The sequence below is a fragment of the Hyaena hyaena genome, unplaced genomic scaffold (genome assembly GCF_003009895.1).
Source record: "Hyaena hyaena isolate Hyena2069 unplaced genomic scaffold, ASM300989v1 scaffold_159, whole genome shotgun sequence".
Taxonomy (NCBI): Eukaryota; Metazoa; Chordata; class Mammalia; order Carnivora; family Hyaenidae; genus Hyaena; species Hyaena hyaena.
Genome location: NW_024080791.1, coordinates 1,845,171 through 1,864,757, shown reverse-complemented (window position 1 = coordinate 1,864,757; position 19,587 = coordinate 1,845,171). Strand labels below are relative to the sequence as shown.

At 38.5% G+C, this 19,587-nt stretch overlaps 1 protein-coding gene across 1 annotated transcript in view; it reads right to left on the bottom strand.

Annotated features, from left to right (window-relative positions):
- The window catches only part of PPP1R1C (protein phosphatase 1 regulatory inhibitor subunit 1C), a 116,447-nt gene that overhangs the window by 49,780 nt on the left and 47,080 nt on the right, over nucleotides 1-19,587 (bottom strand). The window contains exons 3-4 of the mRNA XM_039239647.1: nucleotides 9,644-9,681; nucleotides 7,449-7,509 (exon numbers count right to left, since the gene is read on the bottom strand). Coding sequence (XP_039095578.1) covers nucleotides 7,449-7,509; nucleotides 9,644-9,681 — 99 coding nt within the window. The remainder of the gene's footprint in view (nucleotides 1-7,448; nucleotides 7,510-9,643; nucleotides 9,682-19,587) is intronic.

Genomic DNA, 19,587 nt, shown 5'->3' with positions numbered 1-19,587 from the left:
CCACAAATAGTAATAAGATGTAGAACAAGAACACATGAATACAATTTTCTAGAGGTCTCAATTTCTAGGGGCCTCAACAGAAAAAAAAGGCCTTTCTAATAGACCAGAGAGAAAGTAGATATCCATAGGAAATGATACATTCACCAACATTTGTGTGTTGGATATATTTTTAAACATTATTTTAAAATATATTTATAAGCACTGTTTATGTCTCAAGCATTATGTTTAAGCCATGCAAATATGGTAGTAAATAAAATAGACACTGTCATTGATGCTACTACATACATTGCTTCCAGTCTAGTTGAAGAGAAAGACATTAGTAAATAGCTGGACATCATAATTACTTGCTATGAAAAAACCCTAGAGATTATAACTATCAACAGAATTTATAGCTATAGAGAATTTAGATTGGAGGATTATCAAAAGCTCTTTTCAGGAATTGATCTTTAGGCATGAGTGATAAGTAGGAGTTAGCCACTGAAGAATGAAAACAAGTGGGAGGTAGGGAAAGAAGTTCTAGGTAAAGGGAAGACTGTGTCAATCTTTCTTGAATCAGGGAGAGCTTGGTGCATTCAGAAGATAGCAGAATATCAGCATGTTTGGGACCTAGTGGGGGAGAGAAGAGGCAAATTGGAGTCTTGGGCCAGTCAGCTTTGAAAACTTTGCTCTGGAATAGGGATTTTATCTAATGGCAATGGGGAGCTACAAAAGAGTTTTAACCAAGGAAGAAGCATAACCACTTTTGAGTTTTAAATGTTCACTTTGGCTATAGTACAGAAAACTCATGGGAAACAAGAAGAGAAAGACTGGATACTGAGTAGTCAGTTATAGGCATACCTTGATTTATTGCACTTCTCTTTATTGCATGATGCAGATACTTGATTTTTTACAAATTGAAGGGCTGTGGCAACCCTGCATCAAGCAAGGCTTTTGGTATGATTTTTCCAATAGCATTTGGTCACTTTGTGTCTCTGTGTCACATTTTAGAAACTCTCACAATATTTCAAACTTTTTCATTGTTTTCATATTATGGCAATTTGTGATCAGGGGTCTTTGATGTTACTATTGTTAATTGTTTTGGAGTGCCATGAATTTGCCCATATAAGATGGTGAACTTAATTGAAAAATGTGTGTGTTCTGACTACTTCACTGACCATCAGTTAGTTCCCTATCTCTCTTCCTCTTCTTGGGTCTCCCTATTCCCTAAGACACAGCAATATTGAAATTAGGCCAAGTAATAATCCTACAATGGTCTCTAAGTCCTCAAGTGAAAGGAAAAGTCACACATCTCGCACTTTAAATCAAAAGCTGGACATGATTAAGCTTAGCGAAGAAGGCCAAGCAAAAGCCAAGATAGGTCAAAAGCTAGGCCTCTTGTGCCTAGTTAGCCAAACTGTGAATGCAAAGGAAAGTTCCTACAGGAAATTAAAAGTGCTACTCCAATGAACACACATGATAAAGAGTATAACAGTCATTGCTGATATAGAGATAGTCTGAGTGGTATGCCTAGAAGATCAAGCTAGCCTCAATACTCCCTAAACCAAAGCCTAATCCAGAGCAAGACCATACCTCTCAACAATTCTATGAAGGCCGAGAAAGTTGAGGAGCTTCAGAAGAAAAGTCTGGAGCTAGAAGAGGTTGGCTTATGAGATTTAAAGAAAGAAGGCATCTCCATAACATTATAGTGCCAGGTTAAACAGTAAGAGCTTACATAGAAGCTGTAGCAAGTTATCTAGAAGATCTAGCTAAGATAATATAATGAAGGTGGCTACACTAAACAACAGATACTTAAGGTAGAGGAGAAAGCCTTCTGTTGGAAGAAGATGCCATCTAGGGCTTACATTGCTAGAGAGGAAAAGTCAAGGCTTTGCTTCAAAACTTCAAAGGACAGGCTGATCTAGTATTAGGGCTAATGCAGCTGGTGACTTTAAGTTGAAACCAATGCTCATTTACCATTCTGACAATCCTAGGGCCCTTAAGAATTATGGTAAATCTACTCTGCTTGTGCTCCACAAATGGAAAAACAGCATGCATGACTACACATCTGTTAATAAAATGGCTTACTTAATATTTTAAATCCCACTGTTGAGACCTACTGCTCAATAAAAAAAATATTTCTTTTAAAATATTAATGCTTATTGACAATACACCTGGTTACTCAAGAGTTCTGTTGGAGATGTACAATGAGATTAATGTTGTTTCCATGCCTACTAACATAATATCCATTCTGTAGCCCATGAGACAAGGAGTAATTTTGACTTTTGAGTCTTATTAATTAAGAAATATGTTTCATAAGACTATAGCTGACATAGATAATGCTTACTCCAATAGATCTGTGTAAAGCAAATCACAACTTTCTTGAAGTGATTCATTATTCTAGGTGCCACTGAGAACATTCATGATTCATGGGAACAGGTCAAAATATCAACATTAACCAAACAGGAGTTTGGAAGAAGTTGATTCCAACCCTCATGGATGACTTTGAGGGGTTCAAGACTTCAGTGAAGGAAACAGCTGCAGATGGGGTAGAAATAGAGAACTAGAATTAGAAATGGAGCCTGAAGATATGACTGACTTGCTCCAGTCTCATGATGGAACTTTGAAAAATGAAGAGTTGCTTCTTATGAGCAAAGAAAGTGGTTTCATGAGATGGAATCCACTCCTGGTAAAGATGATATGAAGATTGCTGAAATCACAACATTGGATTTAGAGTACTACATAAACTTAGTTGATAAAGCACTGGCAGGCTTAGAAAGGACTGACTTCAAGTTTGAAAGAAGTTGTACTGTGGGTTAAATGCCTTCAAACGGCACCACATGCTGTAGAGAAATCATTTATAAAAGGGAAAGTCCATTTATGTGGCAAACTTCCCTGTTGTCTTACTTTAAGAAGTTGCCACAGCTACCCCAGCCTTCAGCAACCACCACCCTGATCAATCAGCAGCCATCAGCATGGAGGCAGGACCCTCCACCAGCAAAAACGATTATGGCTTGCTGAAAACGCCAATGATGGTTAGCAGTTTTTAAAGTATTTTAAAATGAAGGCATATACATTATTTTTTAGACATAATGCTATTGCACACTTAATGGACTTCAGTACAGTGTAAACATAACTTTTGTATGCACTGGGAAACTAAAAAAATCATTTGATTCACCTTATTGCAGTGATTTAGAGTATCTTTGAAGTATGCCTATATATCCTGGCAAAGACATGCTTGTGATTTGAGATATGATGATGACATTGAAGATAAGACAGAAGGTGAGAGAGACAAGAGATACTGATAGAGCGAAATCAATGAAACCTGATGTTCTATTTCTGAAGAGAGTGAAAGAAAGAGAGAGGTTCACTGGAGGCTCTCAGAACTCAGCAATATGCAGCTAGGCAGATGGATATTCCACTTGCTAAGAAGGGAAATAGTGCAGGACAAACTGATCTGGTTTTGAGGAAATTCAAAGATCAGTCTTGAACATATTAATTTGGATCTCATTATCTCTTTGATCTCCATGAGACATGTTAGGTAGGTGATTGAATATTTTAGTCTGGTCAATCTTTAGACTTGCTGTAGCAGAATCACTTGGAACTTTTGATTATCTGGCTTTACCTCAGGCTTAATATACTAAAATCCTCAAGAGAACACAGCCAATGTAATACCCTGAGGTTAGATGCAGTGGAAAAAATTCAATCATCACTGGATAGTTGCACTAGTTAACCTTTAAGCTCCTTGAACACACTGAATGCCAATAATATTATGAATAGAAAAACAGCCAGACCCAGTACTAAATCTATTATTATATTCTAAGAGTAAATGTGCTGAACGAACCATGAAACACCCCTGAAGGAAGAGAGCCATATCCAGACTCTTCTATTACATTACCATATATATATATATCATATGATGCTGCCACCCTGACCAAAAACTATTGATCCAGGCACCACCTAATGGTTTTGGTGGTCCTTGAGATGACCTTTCTTAAGAAGCCAGCCCAACCGATACATCATTTTGGATGGTAATTAATGTACCAAATTATATGTTTCTCTTTGACCAGAGGGGATGGGAGTGGGAAAAAGTAAAACTAGTAAAACAGAAACATATGGATAAGTAGGAACACAAGAAGGAACACAGACTTAAGAGAGAATCTAGCAAAGAAAGAGGCAAAGAGAAACATAAGCAGAATACACAATACACGTATGAAAATTAGTAGAACTAGGCTTACGAGACATCCTCTTCTGAGCAAATGAGAGTGTGACCGGATTCCCCAGTTCATTATAGTTCATTTATTGATCTAGTACTAATGAAGCAACTAATATGTGTCAGGCACTGTTCTAGGAGCTGGGGACACTCAAATGAACAAAACGTATCATGGACACTCCTTCATGTTAAGTGCTATGGAAAAAATAAGGCAGTGTGTAAAGACATAGACAGTGATATGGAGGGGTTAGTACCAGGGAAGGAAGGTCTCTGAGGAGGTAACATTAGCTGAGGTATTTGTGAGGCCACTGGACAAAGAGTATTCCAGGCAGACAAAATAGGAAGGACAAATGCTCTAGAATGGAAATCTGTTTGGCGTGTTTAAAAACAGTGAACAAGTCCATGAGGCTGGGTCTCATTGAAATGGGGCAGCGTGAAAGGAGATGAGGTCAAAGAGAAAGGCTGGGTGCAGTGCCCTTAGGGACTTCTTTGGATTTTTAATTTTATTCTGAATGTGATAGGAAGCCATTAAAGATCTTGATCAAGAGGACGGTATGACCTTATCTGTGAGTCAGAGGAATTACTATGGTATCTGGGTGAGCACTAGATTGTAGAGAGAGGTAAGAGCAGAAGCAGGGAGACCAGAAAGAGACTCCAGCAGCCCAGGCAAGGAAGAATGGTTACTTGCATAAGATAGTAGCAGTGGAAGATGTGGGCAGTATTCACATTAAGGGGTGCACTTTGAAATTAGAGCCAACAAGAACAGACAGTGGACTGGGTAAGGAAGAGAAGTCACGGATTACATGAAGGCTTTTGTTCTCAATAGCTGAATATAATTTATTAGTATAGGAAAAACCAGAAAAAAGCTAAAGAGTTTTGCTTTGGACATACTAAATTTGAGAAGCCTAAAAACAATCAGGGAGAAAAAATCGGAAGGTAATTGGAATTGGGAATCTGAAGTTCAGGAGGTATGTTAGGATTGCAGATATAGATTTGGAAGTCACCAGGATATCTGTCTTAACAGCATGACTATTAAAATGGTTTCCTCTGCTCTATTTCTTATCCACATACCGTCATATAAAACCCTCATCACAAGAGATAACCTGAACATGTCTCTGTTTCCTGAAACTTGGTGGAGACAGAAGTACCACTGTTACCGAAAGAGGAAAAACTAAATGCACTTAAGAGCTGGAGACCAGTCTGTCCATGCATTAATCAAAAACTATAGGTGGGATGTAGCGTCTTTTCCCTCTTGCTACTTTGACCTCTGTAACTGGCAACTCCTCATAACCGAGTAAAGGAAAGGGAGAAGGAAGGAGTCTGGCTAGTTTGTGTTGGTTTTGTTGTATTTTGTTTTGTTTCACTAACCAGTTATTTGCTAGGTCCTTCATGAAGTCCTAGTTGGCCTTTTTGTCAGTGTAATTTTTTCAGAACTATTAATCACATCTGTTGCTGCTTTGCTCTCTCAGCAAACTTTTTTTTATACTCAATAATGGATAATCATGTTCCACTGCAATTTGAAGAATTACACATTTCAAAGCAATTGTATTATTGTATTTAGCATCTCAATAACATTTCCTTTGCTAATTCATCTTTCTTAGGATTGAAGCTTCTTAATGTGCTCACAATGCACCATATGTTATCATAGCTTAATTCTGTCTTGAAATATTCATTTCTAGCTCTTGGGGACAGGTAGACTGAATAAAACATGTGGATTTAGCTTTCTCTCTCTCTCTCTCTATTTTTTTTATCAGAAGCAGGAGATATACCTAGGTATTTACTGGTTATAAATGAGGACCTAAGTGGCTTATAATAAAACCCTAGTATCCTCTTGAAAGAATTACTGTGCTTTCTCAAGGCTTTAACTCATGACCAAAATGACTGTTACTGAATAGCCATCTTGGAGAGATCCAACAGTAGGAAGGTTGCTTGTGAAAATGTGCAAAATGACTAACTTCCCTAAATGTTAGGATCCCACATTCTTATGATATTTAAGAGCTAAATATAATGAAAGCCCTTGGGACTTTGATTTTAAGAATTTCCTTTAAAAATAATACTATTATTCTCTGAGGACACAAGAACAGTATTACTTTATTTAGTTAAGCCAACCTAAAATAGAACAGAGGAAATCATTAAACAAGTGAACATATATTATTTACTTTGCCCATTCATGCCAAAACTGATGTGCATTAAAAATACAAGATGACTTACAATAGGAAATATACCTTCCAATGATCATATTTGTCATCAGAGAGGGAAGCCAGATAGTCTCAGTAATTACCCTGGGATAAACTACAGTGCTGATGATTGTGTTATTTACTGCAGTCTTACAAACAAACAAACACGGGGTTTTATAGCTGTGCAGGAAGGAAGTTTACTGAGAGTAGCGATTAATGTGTCCATTTATATTCCACTTCCTTGAAAAAGCCTCAAATCTAGAGAGAATACAGAGTGGAAAATTTCACTCCCAATTTAGACATCTCTCCAGACTCCAGAGGAAGCTGCCCAGCTGGCCTCTCCTGTAGTTGAAACTGAGCTTGATGAGCCACTGGGCCAATGGCCCAGGTGACAGACTGGAGCGGGAGCTACTGGACTGAGCACTCTGCTTCATGTCAGGAACATTCTTGTGTGAGAAATAAAAGAAGTCTTCCCTGGAACTGATGTCAGTCAAAATTTTGATACACTTAGATGTTCTTTTAGCAGTTCCAATTTTGGGGAGAAATCTGGGGAAATGCCAGGATCTGAGCTAGCATTTTTAGTTATTATTTGAACAGCTGTTACATGTACAGCTAATAGCTGTTTGATTGCGTTTCTCAGAGCTGCTCTTGACACAAGGCAATGAGGCAACACTTTACATTAACTGTGCCCCCAATTCAAGTTATTTTACTTTGCATAAGCCTAGAAAAAAAATGGCAATCATCTGGCAACATTGGCAAGAGTAATTAGGGTTTCTGGAAAGATCCCTTCAAAGAAAATATGTAAGGAAGGGAAAAAGAAAAGTCTTTGTTATTATTTTGGAAAACGTGAATTTCCAGACTGAAATTCAGAGACATGTCTATTATTCCTTCTTCAGCTACCTGTTTTACTCTTCATGAAAGTAAGTTTTAAAAGGATAAAGTATCTTATTGAAAGTAACATTACCAAGTTATAGAGCTGAGACCAGATCAAGCTTATAATCAAGCATATGGTCTTAGAACAGATAGCATACCAGCCATGAACTCCACATTCACAGCAACCCGAAACAGTACCTGAACAGTACCTTTCATGGCCGGTGGTGTGTACACGCTCTGCTTCCTTTGCTTAGGGGATGCATTTTGTGACTGTGGATAAAAAGAAAAAAGGAAAAGGCTTATTTGAAGAAAAATTAGCCCTGTGAGGGAAATACACTGCCATATTTCAAAGAGCTTTCTGATTCCCTGTCATGAAATACAATGCAAATCAATGAGAAATTATATACATGTTCATTGATAGCACAGTTTTAAGAGATATATGAAGCTATTTTATCATAAAACTCTTCATCCATTGCAGTCGTGAAATTACTCCTTTTATTTTCTCTCTTACTAATGTTTGTTTACTTTAAAAAGAAACAGAAAAAAGAGACACCAATCCTTTTTGTTTGCAAGAAAAAATGTAAGTGCCAGGACAAAGTATACTCCAAAAGCTATGTCCATGCGATAACTATACCACTCATAGGATTTTTGAGTGGTTTTGGATATATAATGATGGTCGTTGGTAAGTAATACCTATTTATAAACCTCTGTTTATAAATGTTCAATCCAACATCTCCATTTACTTGGAATTACAATGTTGAGATAATACTCTCTTCTATTTTTAAAGATAAATAAGTCCCTTCCTAACAAAACTGCTATTTAACACTCTTACCTATGCACACTAGACCAGGACTGAATTATTGCAGAGAATTTCTGCATTAAAACTATAAAAATTGGAACACAGAAACATATTTCAGGGTTTCTGAAATGGTGGTCTGAAAACCACAAACTATTTATGTATATATGAGGATATATAAATTAAACAATCCTTATATATGAATATATTATTTATTACGATAAATTACATATATGTTGTCTATACCCCAAGCAGATTATGTCAAAGATTCACTTTTAACTGTATATTTATGTTTCAATGTGGCAAAAGTAGGGGTCTTAATCCATGAGTTTTAGTGTGTAGAACAATTATTTTCACTTTGGAAAGGTCAGGTATAAATAGTTACAACATGCTTTTTGGGGATCATTCTAGGCTTTCATGTGTCTTAGAAAGAACATAACAGACAGAGTCCGAAAAAAACTAGAAACTGTATCATTGAACAGTAAGAGAACTTGAGGTATTTTTCCTTGTACATTCTAAAGCTTAATTACCCTCAAAAGTATCATCAAGAGGTAGACACTTGATGCAAAAACAATATATTAAAAAGTAAAAAAATTCAACCAAATATTGCCAAATCCATATCAACCAAGCAAATGGTACAAGCACATTTTTCCAGAATAGAACATTTCAGTACCAGTTCATTATGCACAGGAGCAGGCAGAGGGACTCTACGTTAATGTTAAACATGTAGTTTAAACACAGATAGTTCTGGTGTTCCTTTACTGTATTCAGTCTTGTCTGGTTGATTTCAAGAAGCAGTCACTTTTGGTATTTCTTATATATTAATTTCCCTGCATATATCCAAAGATCAAGTAGAAAATTAATCTTACAGAAAATTTTGTTTTGTAACATGTAGTAAAACTTATTAAGTAATAAAAATGCTTTATTATTTATGGAAGATTTCAGCTGTCAAAGTTCACATTTACAATCTCTTTAAACATTTATAAAAGTCTTAAGAGATATTATTTGGTATTTTGATCTTTCTACATTTTCCTCTGGGTATTGCATATGCCTAATGCAGCACTGAGAGTTGACTAGTATGTTTGCATAACAGTCAATCCTTGTTCTATTTCTGAGTACAAGTTTACTTACTTTCTTATATTCCATATGTTTTATATTAGAAGATCCCTAGCCTCCCCTGGTTCCTATTTACCATCTGAACTCCTACATGAGTATGTGAACCTCTGACCTCAGGATATGCTTCACACACCAGAAGAAACTTTAAGAGGTGTCCGCTCCCCATCTTCTTGCTCCGGGATTCCAACATTGGCTGACCCTAGCCTATCGGTGGTCATAAATGAGTCACTAAATTGAAAATACTGATACCATATCTTTCTACTAAAAGCAGTGATTTGTTTTACAAGTTTTTTTCAGGGGTTGGCATTTCATAAGTTGAGAACCAAAGTAGCATAGTGGCATAGATTTAACGACCCCATTTTATTGTTTCTTCAGTCAGGAAAGCAAACTAGTTTTTACATCAGTTATACTGATATAATTTGTATAACATCAAACCAAACTAATTATGTCTTTAATCGAACACCTGTTTGCACAAAATATAAGAAAACTTACTTCAGCTTGTGTGTTGGTCACCCTCTTGTCATCTGTTTCTGTAGGAGAAGTAGATATAATTTATTAGAAAGGTGATTTCTTATTTATAACATGCATAGTAACATTTCCAACAATATGATAAAAAATAATCTAAAAATCACCTTTTATTTATATAACATCTGTGGCTTAGGGAAAAGGAGACAGAGGAGGTGGTTTCCTTCTGAGATAACCTTCTCCTAAAGCTTTAAAAAAGGCAGTTAAAAAAAAAAAAAAAAAAAAAAAAGGTGCCTCTCTTGAAATTCCAAATAGCCTGCCTTCTGGAAATCCAGAAAGGAAACCAGGGAAATAGCACTTGAACCAACAGTTGGTGTCACCAACCTTACAGTGCTAAGGGAGAAACAGCTCCCTCCATGGATTTTGCTGCCACTGTCTACTCACTGTAGCTTGTCAAGTTTCCCAAGTTTGCCGCTAAGCTGAACGAAATTCCTTTTCCACTCTGCCCAATCACTCTGACTCTGAGAAAGCCAGCACCCACTTCTCTATATGCCCCTGGAAAGAATCATTTACTTTGTCAGAAATATTTCTTATGACAATGCTAGGGAAAATTGTACAAACTCTGTCTGTATAAAAACAAAAATGAGAAGTGGAGAGAGAAGGAAGAGATGCTCACACAGGAGGACCTTCTGTGTTTGATCTGTACCTCCCCATCTACTTTACATGGATCTTGACTTTGTTTAATGGTTAAATGTTAATTTGACTTCCTTAAAACATATAGATCCTCCATCTCTGATCTATACTGTAGGGGCGTTTCTCAACATTTCAAAAAAGAGGACTAGGAAACTCTTTTCTTAAATCAAACTGCAGCCAGATGTTGTGCAATCCCCTGACTGCTATGTGCCAGGGACAACCACAGCATTGCAACTATTGGGGTGGTCAGTGTGGGTTCCCACATGGGACCCTGAGGGGGGAGGTTGTTCAATTTTGAGAACCCCAAAGCTATCCTATATTTAAAAAGTCATCTGACTTTGACTCCTTAAACATCTAGACCTAGAGCTCCTTGGTCTCCCACCTTTTAAAATGTTCACAGGCTTTGCTTCCAATTTTGTGTCTCCCTCTCTCTCTGCCCTCCCTTGTGCATGTTATCTCTCTCTCTCTCCAAAAATAAACATTTAAGAAAAAATTTAAAAATTAAATGTTCACAGGCTTTGCTGTTACCACAGTCATCAATTGTAAGAAACCCTGCCCCATGCATTTTGACACATCTGCGATTGGAAGGCATCTTACAAAGGCAAGGGGCAGGGCACCTGGGTGGCTCAGAAGGTTGAGCAACTGACTTTGGCTCAGATCATGATCTCATAGTTAATGTGTTCAAGCCCCACATGGTCTGGCTGCTGTCAGCACAGAACCTCTGTCCCCCATCCTATCATGCCCCTCCCCCATTTGTACTCTATTTCTCTAAAATTAAATTAAATTAAATTTTAAAAAAAGACAAGAGGCTTCACAATATTGGGTCACAACTGGAGGACTCTCAGGGACAAAGGTGTGTCTCACCCACTTTGAGCCTTCTCTGTTTTAGGAACATGGACCGTTAAGACAGGCCTCTGAGGCCTTAACTGAGGGTGAAGGAAAAGACTGAGCTGAGGAAAACACTCTGTGAAACAGACCACGTTCCCTTGTCTAGCCCTGGGACCACTGGAGGCTGGCAGAGCTGACAGCCCTCTGTGAAGGGACAGTCTGGTGCTAATTCCTGGACTGCTAATCTCAGGGAACACAGGACAGAGGTAAGAACACTGACCCAGTTTTCCTACAGCAGGCTGCATTTAACCTTCCTGCACTTCACCCTACTTCTAGCTGCAAACGTGAAGGTAAACCTTTATTCCTCTGAGTGGCATATCCAATTCTGAGGGAAGAAAACTGAGCTGTGTTTGGTGGTATTAAATGTGTTCCACTGTAAGAGACGAGTCCCACCCTTGGCACCATTTATTAAATTTGGCATTAAATTCACATCCAAAAAACGTGCGTGAACATGGCTCTGTCCACAACTCCTGGCCTGGGTGGGATCTCAGAGGGCCTCTACCGGAAGAGCCCAGACCCGCGCAGTCCCCTTCCCCCATCTACTCCACAAAGCGGGCTGAGGGCTCAAGAGCTGGCTGCTCAGTCAAAGGCAGGCTTCCAGTGGACCATTTTAAATATTTATTTAGAGAGAGAGAGCGGGATCCACCCACTAACTGAGATCATGACCTGTTGTGGAGCATTTTAGAAGCAACTCTCTGGATGTCTTTTGGCTTCCGCTCCTGGGGCAGATGAATGTGCATAGCTCCTGGGGCAGCTTTCTGGAACGGGTAGCCAGCACCTGCCTCCCTACTTCCTGGACTCCAGGGTCGGCATGAGCATGGACATCGGCTGTCTTCGTTCCCTGCAGCTCCACCACACCCCACAGTCCCAGCCATTACAATTAATTTCTTGGTGATCATTTCCAGCCTTTCTAGAACCTGGCCAGGGTTGGCGTTGGCGTGGACGCACAGGAGGCCCGTGTCGCCTTAGCCGTGGCGGTGGGGGCTGTGCCGGACGTCCAGCGGTGCCTGCTGAGCTCGCTGAGGTAGCCTGGGAAACATGCCCTTGCCCGAAGGAGCCGCAGCCTGCCAACCAGTTCAGCACGCGCAGGGGATGAATCTTCCTCCGAGAAGGCACAGCTCTCCAGTCCTATCCTGACAGTGCGTGAGCTCCGGGAAGCCGGCAGGGCGCGGGCTGCCACGGGACCAGTCGTCTTCCGCCTGGCAGCCTTCCGCCGTGCACTGTAATACCGGATCTGTACTCTCAGCCTTCTCACACGCCCAGGCGGGTCGGTTCCCCGGGAGGCACTTTCTGGCACATTCTACCAGGTGCACATGCTCCAACCCGCCCCAGCCAGCACCACGCGGTGGGGCGCGTAGTCGTTTCTCAGGCAGGAATGAAGTACTCCATATAGGTCTTCGCTGTGTTTCTGTGGCGCCGAAATAGTGGAAACCAAGTGGGTTTTCCGGGCAAGCAGCCTCAGGGGTCACCTCGGGGAGAAGCGGTTCCGGGTCAGGCCGCCATTGGCGGTTCTCCAGCTCAAACCAGAGAGGTGTTGGCGCCGTCTCGGTGTCTTCTTCCCGGGCCTGCGTGCGGGACCTCGCCGGGCAGCCCGCCGCGTGCGGGCCTTTACCCTCAGCGGACGCGGTGCGCGCGGTGCTCCCGCCGCCTGGCGGGCACCTGGAAGAGCCCGTGCTTTCTGAGGTAAGCCGAATTTCACCTGGGCTCAAATCCATCCGTAGGCGAAAACGCCAATTTTTCCACCCAGGTACTTTGCCTCATGTCTCGATTCTAAGTTAATAAGAATTCCTACCGTACAGAATTATCCAAACTTGTTTGGGGGTGCCCCACGAAGCGCGTTATCCAGCGTGGTGACTTCAGACTTTTCCTGTCTATCCGCTGTAGCCAAAATGGGGTTGGGCACTCCGGGTAAAGGCGAAGAGAGCCGGGGATGGGGAAGAGCACCGCCTCGCGCGGTGCCACAGCTGCTGTGCCGCCAGCACCTTAGCCGCCGTCCCTGGTCTCCCTGCCTCTTCACCTTCTGGCCCGCGTACCCGTTCCTGACCCTCAGGTGAGTGCCGAGGCTGAGAGACTAACCCCATGGTCCAAAAACTGAACGAGGTGTTCATCAGAGAATAACTGTGTCAAGTCTGGGATATCAGATCTGCATCGATTGACGAGAAAACGTGTACTATGTAAACTAAAAGGATGTCATAACTATAGGAATGGTATTTTTTATTTCATAAAGTTTAGATAACCTAGAGAGAGATGATAGAGAAGTGCATGTATATTCATGAGAAATTATATTCAATATGTTAACTGTAGTTATGTCTCGGTATTGAATAACACTCTACCTCCTATACTGTTTCTTTTTCTAGTGAACGTACATTACTTTTATCATGAAAAACTATGTGTATGTATCCTATGGATATATAGAAACATGTATATAGGTAGTAGAATTTCTATTGAAGTCCACAGTGCATAACGTCCACACTTGATGCAGGAAGAGACCAAACTAGACAAGCAGCAAAAAGAAGGAGGAGGAAAAAAAAAAAAGACAAGCAGATAAAATGAATAGTATATAGAACTATTATTTATTCTAATCTTATGTCTTGATTACTAGATTTTTTTAGAAGTTATGGAAGCTTCTAATAAATTTTGCCCTCCCTTGTATAGGAGTGGGCAGACAGGAACTATTGGCTGAGGACAGCAATCAAAATTGTTTGATATAATCCCTGGAAGTATCTGGGTCATTATCAGATAGCTGTGAATATACTGAATTGAGCAGTTCTATCAAAGCAAAGTCCTTTGCTATCATCTTTTAAGTAAATATCAAATATGATCCACTTTAACAATGCATGTATTGTGATCCAGCGGATCGTTAAATGTCAGTGGTGTTTCTTAAGATTTTATTTATGCCTTAGGAGTTTTCAAAATTCAGCCCAGGACTCAGAACCTATTGTATTAAGAACAAAATGGTGTCCAGTCATTCAGCTTTGTGCTTTCTTACTGTCTGACTATAACACACACTAAAAGAATGTCTTTTGAAGGCAACTGTGTAGACTTGGTTCATTTCATAATTCAGTCAAAGAGGTTTTCTTTCTCATTGGTTAGTTTTTCTTATTAATATCTGCCTTGAACTGATTAAGTTAGCCAGTTAAAAGTACTTTTTAAAAAATACAATTTTGTTTTATATTATGAGCCTGTTTTTCATGATTCCATAGTAGCTTATATTTCTTCTGCACCCTGAATTTTAGGGGAGTATCAAAAATGGAAACATAAATTACATTTTGTTTAGAATTTAAACATATGTCTTTTTTCTACTTCATTCATTTGGGACGTGTTTTAGTTAGCTGACAGGAATAAATAAAATAAGCAGGAATTTAGTCTATTTGAACCATCTAACAACAAATTATAATCATGCATGTTTGTTATATGATCACATAATCATTTTACTTTCCTGAAAATATTAGAACATAATAAGAAAAACTGCATATTTTGTGATTTGTTAATTTCACACCAAAAGACCAAAACAGAAATAACTAATCCTAAAAAGCAGTAGATAATTTCCTTTCCTCAGTTTACAAAATTGCAGGTTGAAACAGTGAAACAGCATTCTTGTGTGTTGTTGCAATGATCTCACATTTATTTTATTGATGTGGGAGAGTGTTATAGGAGAAAGTAGTGTGGCCAATTGTCATCCAGTCCAGTAGAATTCATTATAATAGGATTGAATTTGACAATACCACCATTATTACGTAGATGACAAGTCTACTACTACTACTACTACTACTACTACTACTACACACACACACTCCAGATAGATATAGATTATTTTATTTTTCAAGACATTCCTTTGGCATTGTCTAAACATAGCAGAAAGGGTTAGCGCCAAATATCACTGCTCAAATAGAAGGAAGGAAATTGAGATTTTCCAATATCCTTTTCTTTTAATGGCAAAGACTGTAGGTTTGTTTTCACTGATTCCTATTTTATCTGTCCAATTTAGCATGGAGTCAGAACTTTGGCCACCTAAAGCATATGCAAAACCTTATTATAAATATCAATTTTGATTGTTTTGTGGTCAGTGACACTCACTTGACTTAATGTGTCCACTCCGCCATTTAAATGCAGTGCAACAAATTTCCATATTCAGTTTCCATACTTTTTCTTCTCTGTAGTGATTGCCATAGAAACCACACTTTAATCTGTTACTTGCCTGTGACTGTTGGAATAATACATTAAGAAAAATCAGATTCTCCCATCCCTATTGTCTCTAACCAAAGGAAAGTTCAGGAATGAACATTGGAATGACCTCTTTTACATGTCTCTTTGACATCCACATTGAGCTTCTTTTGGATTGTCTCTTTACACGTATACTTGAGATTGTCACTAGATATTCTAACTAGTACATATTTCTCTTCTTAGGGAGATGGTTACAAAGTCAAGTGAAAAGGATTCTAACTAGAAAAGTTTTGTACACCCACATTCTATGTGGTCATCATACCATGGCACCACCAAGCTCTCTGCTGTGTAGGTTTATTTTGCATGACAAATTGACTGCTTGTGTTAGATTCACAAAAACCTGGATGAAGATTGATTCAGGTTCTTAATTTCCTATCAGTTAAATGTTTTGTTCTATGTGGAATTAAGTGTTCAATCCATTAACTTACAGCACTTTCCATAATTTTTGTTTTCATTAATAATTAAAAGAATATTGCCTCTATTCCTTAGTAAGCAATTTAAGACAATGCTTCTGTAGACAGATCCTTTTAAAGGCAGCAATTGTAGGAGCAGAGGTCACTGACACCTTTATAATTAAACTATAGTTATTTGAAGTCAGCCCTTAAATCCTGGAAGACACTGAACTACTTTCCTGAATTACCTTCTTTATTTGGCTAAAATTTTTGTTATAGTGTAATTTAATACTTTTTTTTTTTTTTACTAAATTTATCATTAAAAATCATTAACCTACAATCAGTGCTTTATCATATTTTCAAAAATGAAATAAAATGTATACTATGAATCATTGCATTATCACATTTTTAAACTTTTTATAAAATATTAACTATTTGTCTCCACTAAACCTGAAATATTTCATAAACATCTTTGTATCCAAAAACAGATGGTTTAAATATATTCAGAGTGGAGATAGATATGGAGAGGATATTATTTGGCTGTCAACTTTCACTTCTATACACTAGTCAAAGTTTTGATTAAAAAATATTTTCTATGTGTCTTCTGAGGCAGTGAGACTCATCTAATAGATCTGTAAGAATTCCATATGCCTTCATAGCAAAATTAGAATTAAAAATAGAGTTCATGTAAGTTTACAAGACGTGATGACAAAGTAATAATTTTCTTGACTTGAGTTTTACTTTCCTAAAATGTCTACCAATGGAAATACTACAACCCATGTGGTAACGATAGTTAGTTACCAAGAAAAACCATGACTGGCTCTTGTGAACATTACCACGTTGTGCTCTAGAGCTCTGCACAGAAAAGTCCCTCATTAAACCACAGCATTCCAGCTGCCATACTAAACATTACTAGAAGTCGATTTTTCACTTCTACTAATCTACGAAGAGAGCAAACACTACAATTGCACAGACTTTACACACTGGAATCTGAATTATCCTTCCTCTTTTCCAGGAACACTAATAATAAATTGGGCCCAGAAAATATTAATAAACTTGCAGAATAAGTCTCATTCATGTACATATTCTTTCCCCCATTTCTTTTTCTATCCTGTTAATCTAGTGTGTAACGTGAATGGTGCATCTTTTGCCATCAAATGCCTCTGTAAAATTCAAAGTAGATAAGGATAGGTTATTTTCACATCTAGCCTGTATGTGTTGCTGGATTATAAAAGGCTTAGCTGTGCTTTTGTTTTTGTTTAAAATTAGAATGTACTTCCTTCTCTATGGGAAGCTTCTCTGAACATTCAGAGAGAATGTTTTTGATTCTCTTCTTGTTAAAGTTAGTCAAGAGAAAATGTTTGTCTGCTATAAGTCTGGTTGAAATTGTGGTCAAATGTGTTTGGGGACTCACACTATAAGGAAATGTATGCACAGCACACCCAAATTGATAAGTGATGTGGAAAAAACATTCTACATTAAAATGTTTTTCTTTTGAAATTTCCTCTCAGCTTTGCAGTTGTTCTGAACTCCACTTTATTGTAAAAAGTACAAGTACTGGTTTATGGATGACAGGAGGACACATATGACTAAGTGAGGCAAGATAGGTATTTTGGCAGGAGTCTGGAAGAATAAGATAATTAAGCCAGGCTGTGGGATCAATGTATGACCTATTACCAGAGTGTGACACTGATCAGAGAACTGGTGAGGGTGGCATCCAAACAGGTAGTTTACAAGTACTGTTAAGACTTAACACATGGACCAGCAGAAGGTTGCAGTGTTAAGTGGGTGCTAGAGGCAGCAAATTTGTTCCCAAAAGACCAAACTGGAACAATGTCAGCAGGTAGATTATAATTCTGAGAAACAAATCAGTCCTAAAGACCAGAATTGGGATTTCAAGCTATAGTTCAAGCTGTCAGGGTCATATAAGTAGATGGTAAAGATCAGCTTTCATGAAACTATGCATTACGATTAAGGACACAGCCACTGAGAGTCTGGGCTGTTAGAGAATGTTTACTAAAAGACTGAGTAGAAATTACATGTGAAAGTCATAGAGCTAAGAAAGTGAACAGAAAAAAAAACATGCTTTAATATGAAATTTTGAGGTTTTGCTTGGAGTGGTATGTATCAGTTTACCACAGGCTACTGATAGCACTAGTCAGAACTAGAAAACAAGATAAATTAAAGAATGCATCAAGATCTGCAGAGCAAACTACAGAGATCAGAGATATTTCAGAGTGAGAGCCCACCAAGTCCAGTTTGGCCTCTGGCAGAGGGACACTGTGGGGGAATAGAGAATCCAGAGATTTTGGTGATTGTGTGGGACCAGATTAACAAAACTGAAGATTTGTTCAGCATATCTTTCAGTTATATGTTCCACTCTTTGTCTAATAAATGGGGTTATCTGCGTTGGCAGAAAACTGGGATACTATCCTAGATCCCTAGGGTATTTTCAATCAGCTTTTCCTTTTAATTTTTCCTAGCACTAATTTGTGAAAAAAGATTAATTCTGTTCTGTAGCGGAGTAGCAACAGAGAAAAGCAATTCGTAGCCTTCTTTCTGAGGTGTCGTAGAAACTAAATCACAAGGGCTTTGGTGCCGTCTTTGACAGTCTCAGAAGGAATTTACCATCAGATCTCTGAAAACAACAGTGAAATCTAAATGATTACCTTTCAGCAGATTCTCTATTTTGGTATCTAACATATTTGAAGGTTGAACATCTTTCTTCCCAGAAATGCTTGGATCAGAACTATTGACGAGATCACTATGGCTATGTAATACAGAGAAGGGCAGAGTTAAAGACAAAAATTCTATAGATAGCTTTAGGTCTACTTGTTTGAGAACAATCACTGACCCATGAGCCTTCAGAACTGAATAAGATAAATCAAATGCAAATGAAAGAAATAACTGTGCACAGCTCAGCTCTTCAATTGGCATGTAAATTTGTCATTACCTTGTGGTTTTAGCATTCCAGCATAGAATCAGTCAGTTTAAAGTGCCAGAGAAATCTATCATGTATTTCTTACATAGAGTAAAAGACTAGAACCCTCACTGTTTCTTTTTAGTAGGGCAATGCAAAAATCTCCTAAGACAGCTATGGTGAAGCCTCTCTGAGTTGTTATCAACCTTGCCACTTTTCAAAATGAGCTCTAGTCAGCAGCCTTTTTGCAGAAAGCCTGCTGGGCTCTGTTGGAGGCCTATCATTTGGGGCTCTGAGTTAAGCCACTAGGCAGTGGTTTCAGCTGTGTTTTTCTTTGAGTTCTTAGATTTAGTCAAAACTGGGGCCCAAATTAAAACCACCAGAGCAATGAATTTATATGCACTGGAAAGGAGACATGGGGAAAAGAAGCAAACAGTAGAAATAGTTTCATCCTGCTGTGCCAAGATTCACACAGCTGTATTGTTCTTTCAATATTATTTATAGCTTTCTACTTTTAATTGATAGAAGTTGGGATATAACCTCATTACCAAATAGGTTTTTATCTCTCAGAGGCCCCTGCAAAATGGTTCATTTTAGTGGAGTCAATGAGAATCAGATAAAGATTCTATGTGGAAATTGTGAAGGAGATGACAAGGAGAACAAAATGGATCATGCTGGTTTATTAAGAACTCTTAACCAGCAATTGTCTTATGAGAGAGGTTAGAAATCATCCAAACTACTTTTATGCTTATATTTCATCATTTCTGCTGCCACTTCCAAACACAGTAAAAAAAGAACAGAAAAATCAGATCTTTTAAAACCTCAGAAGTCTGCTTTTCATTAGTATTCCTGAT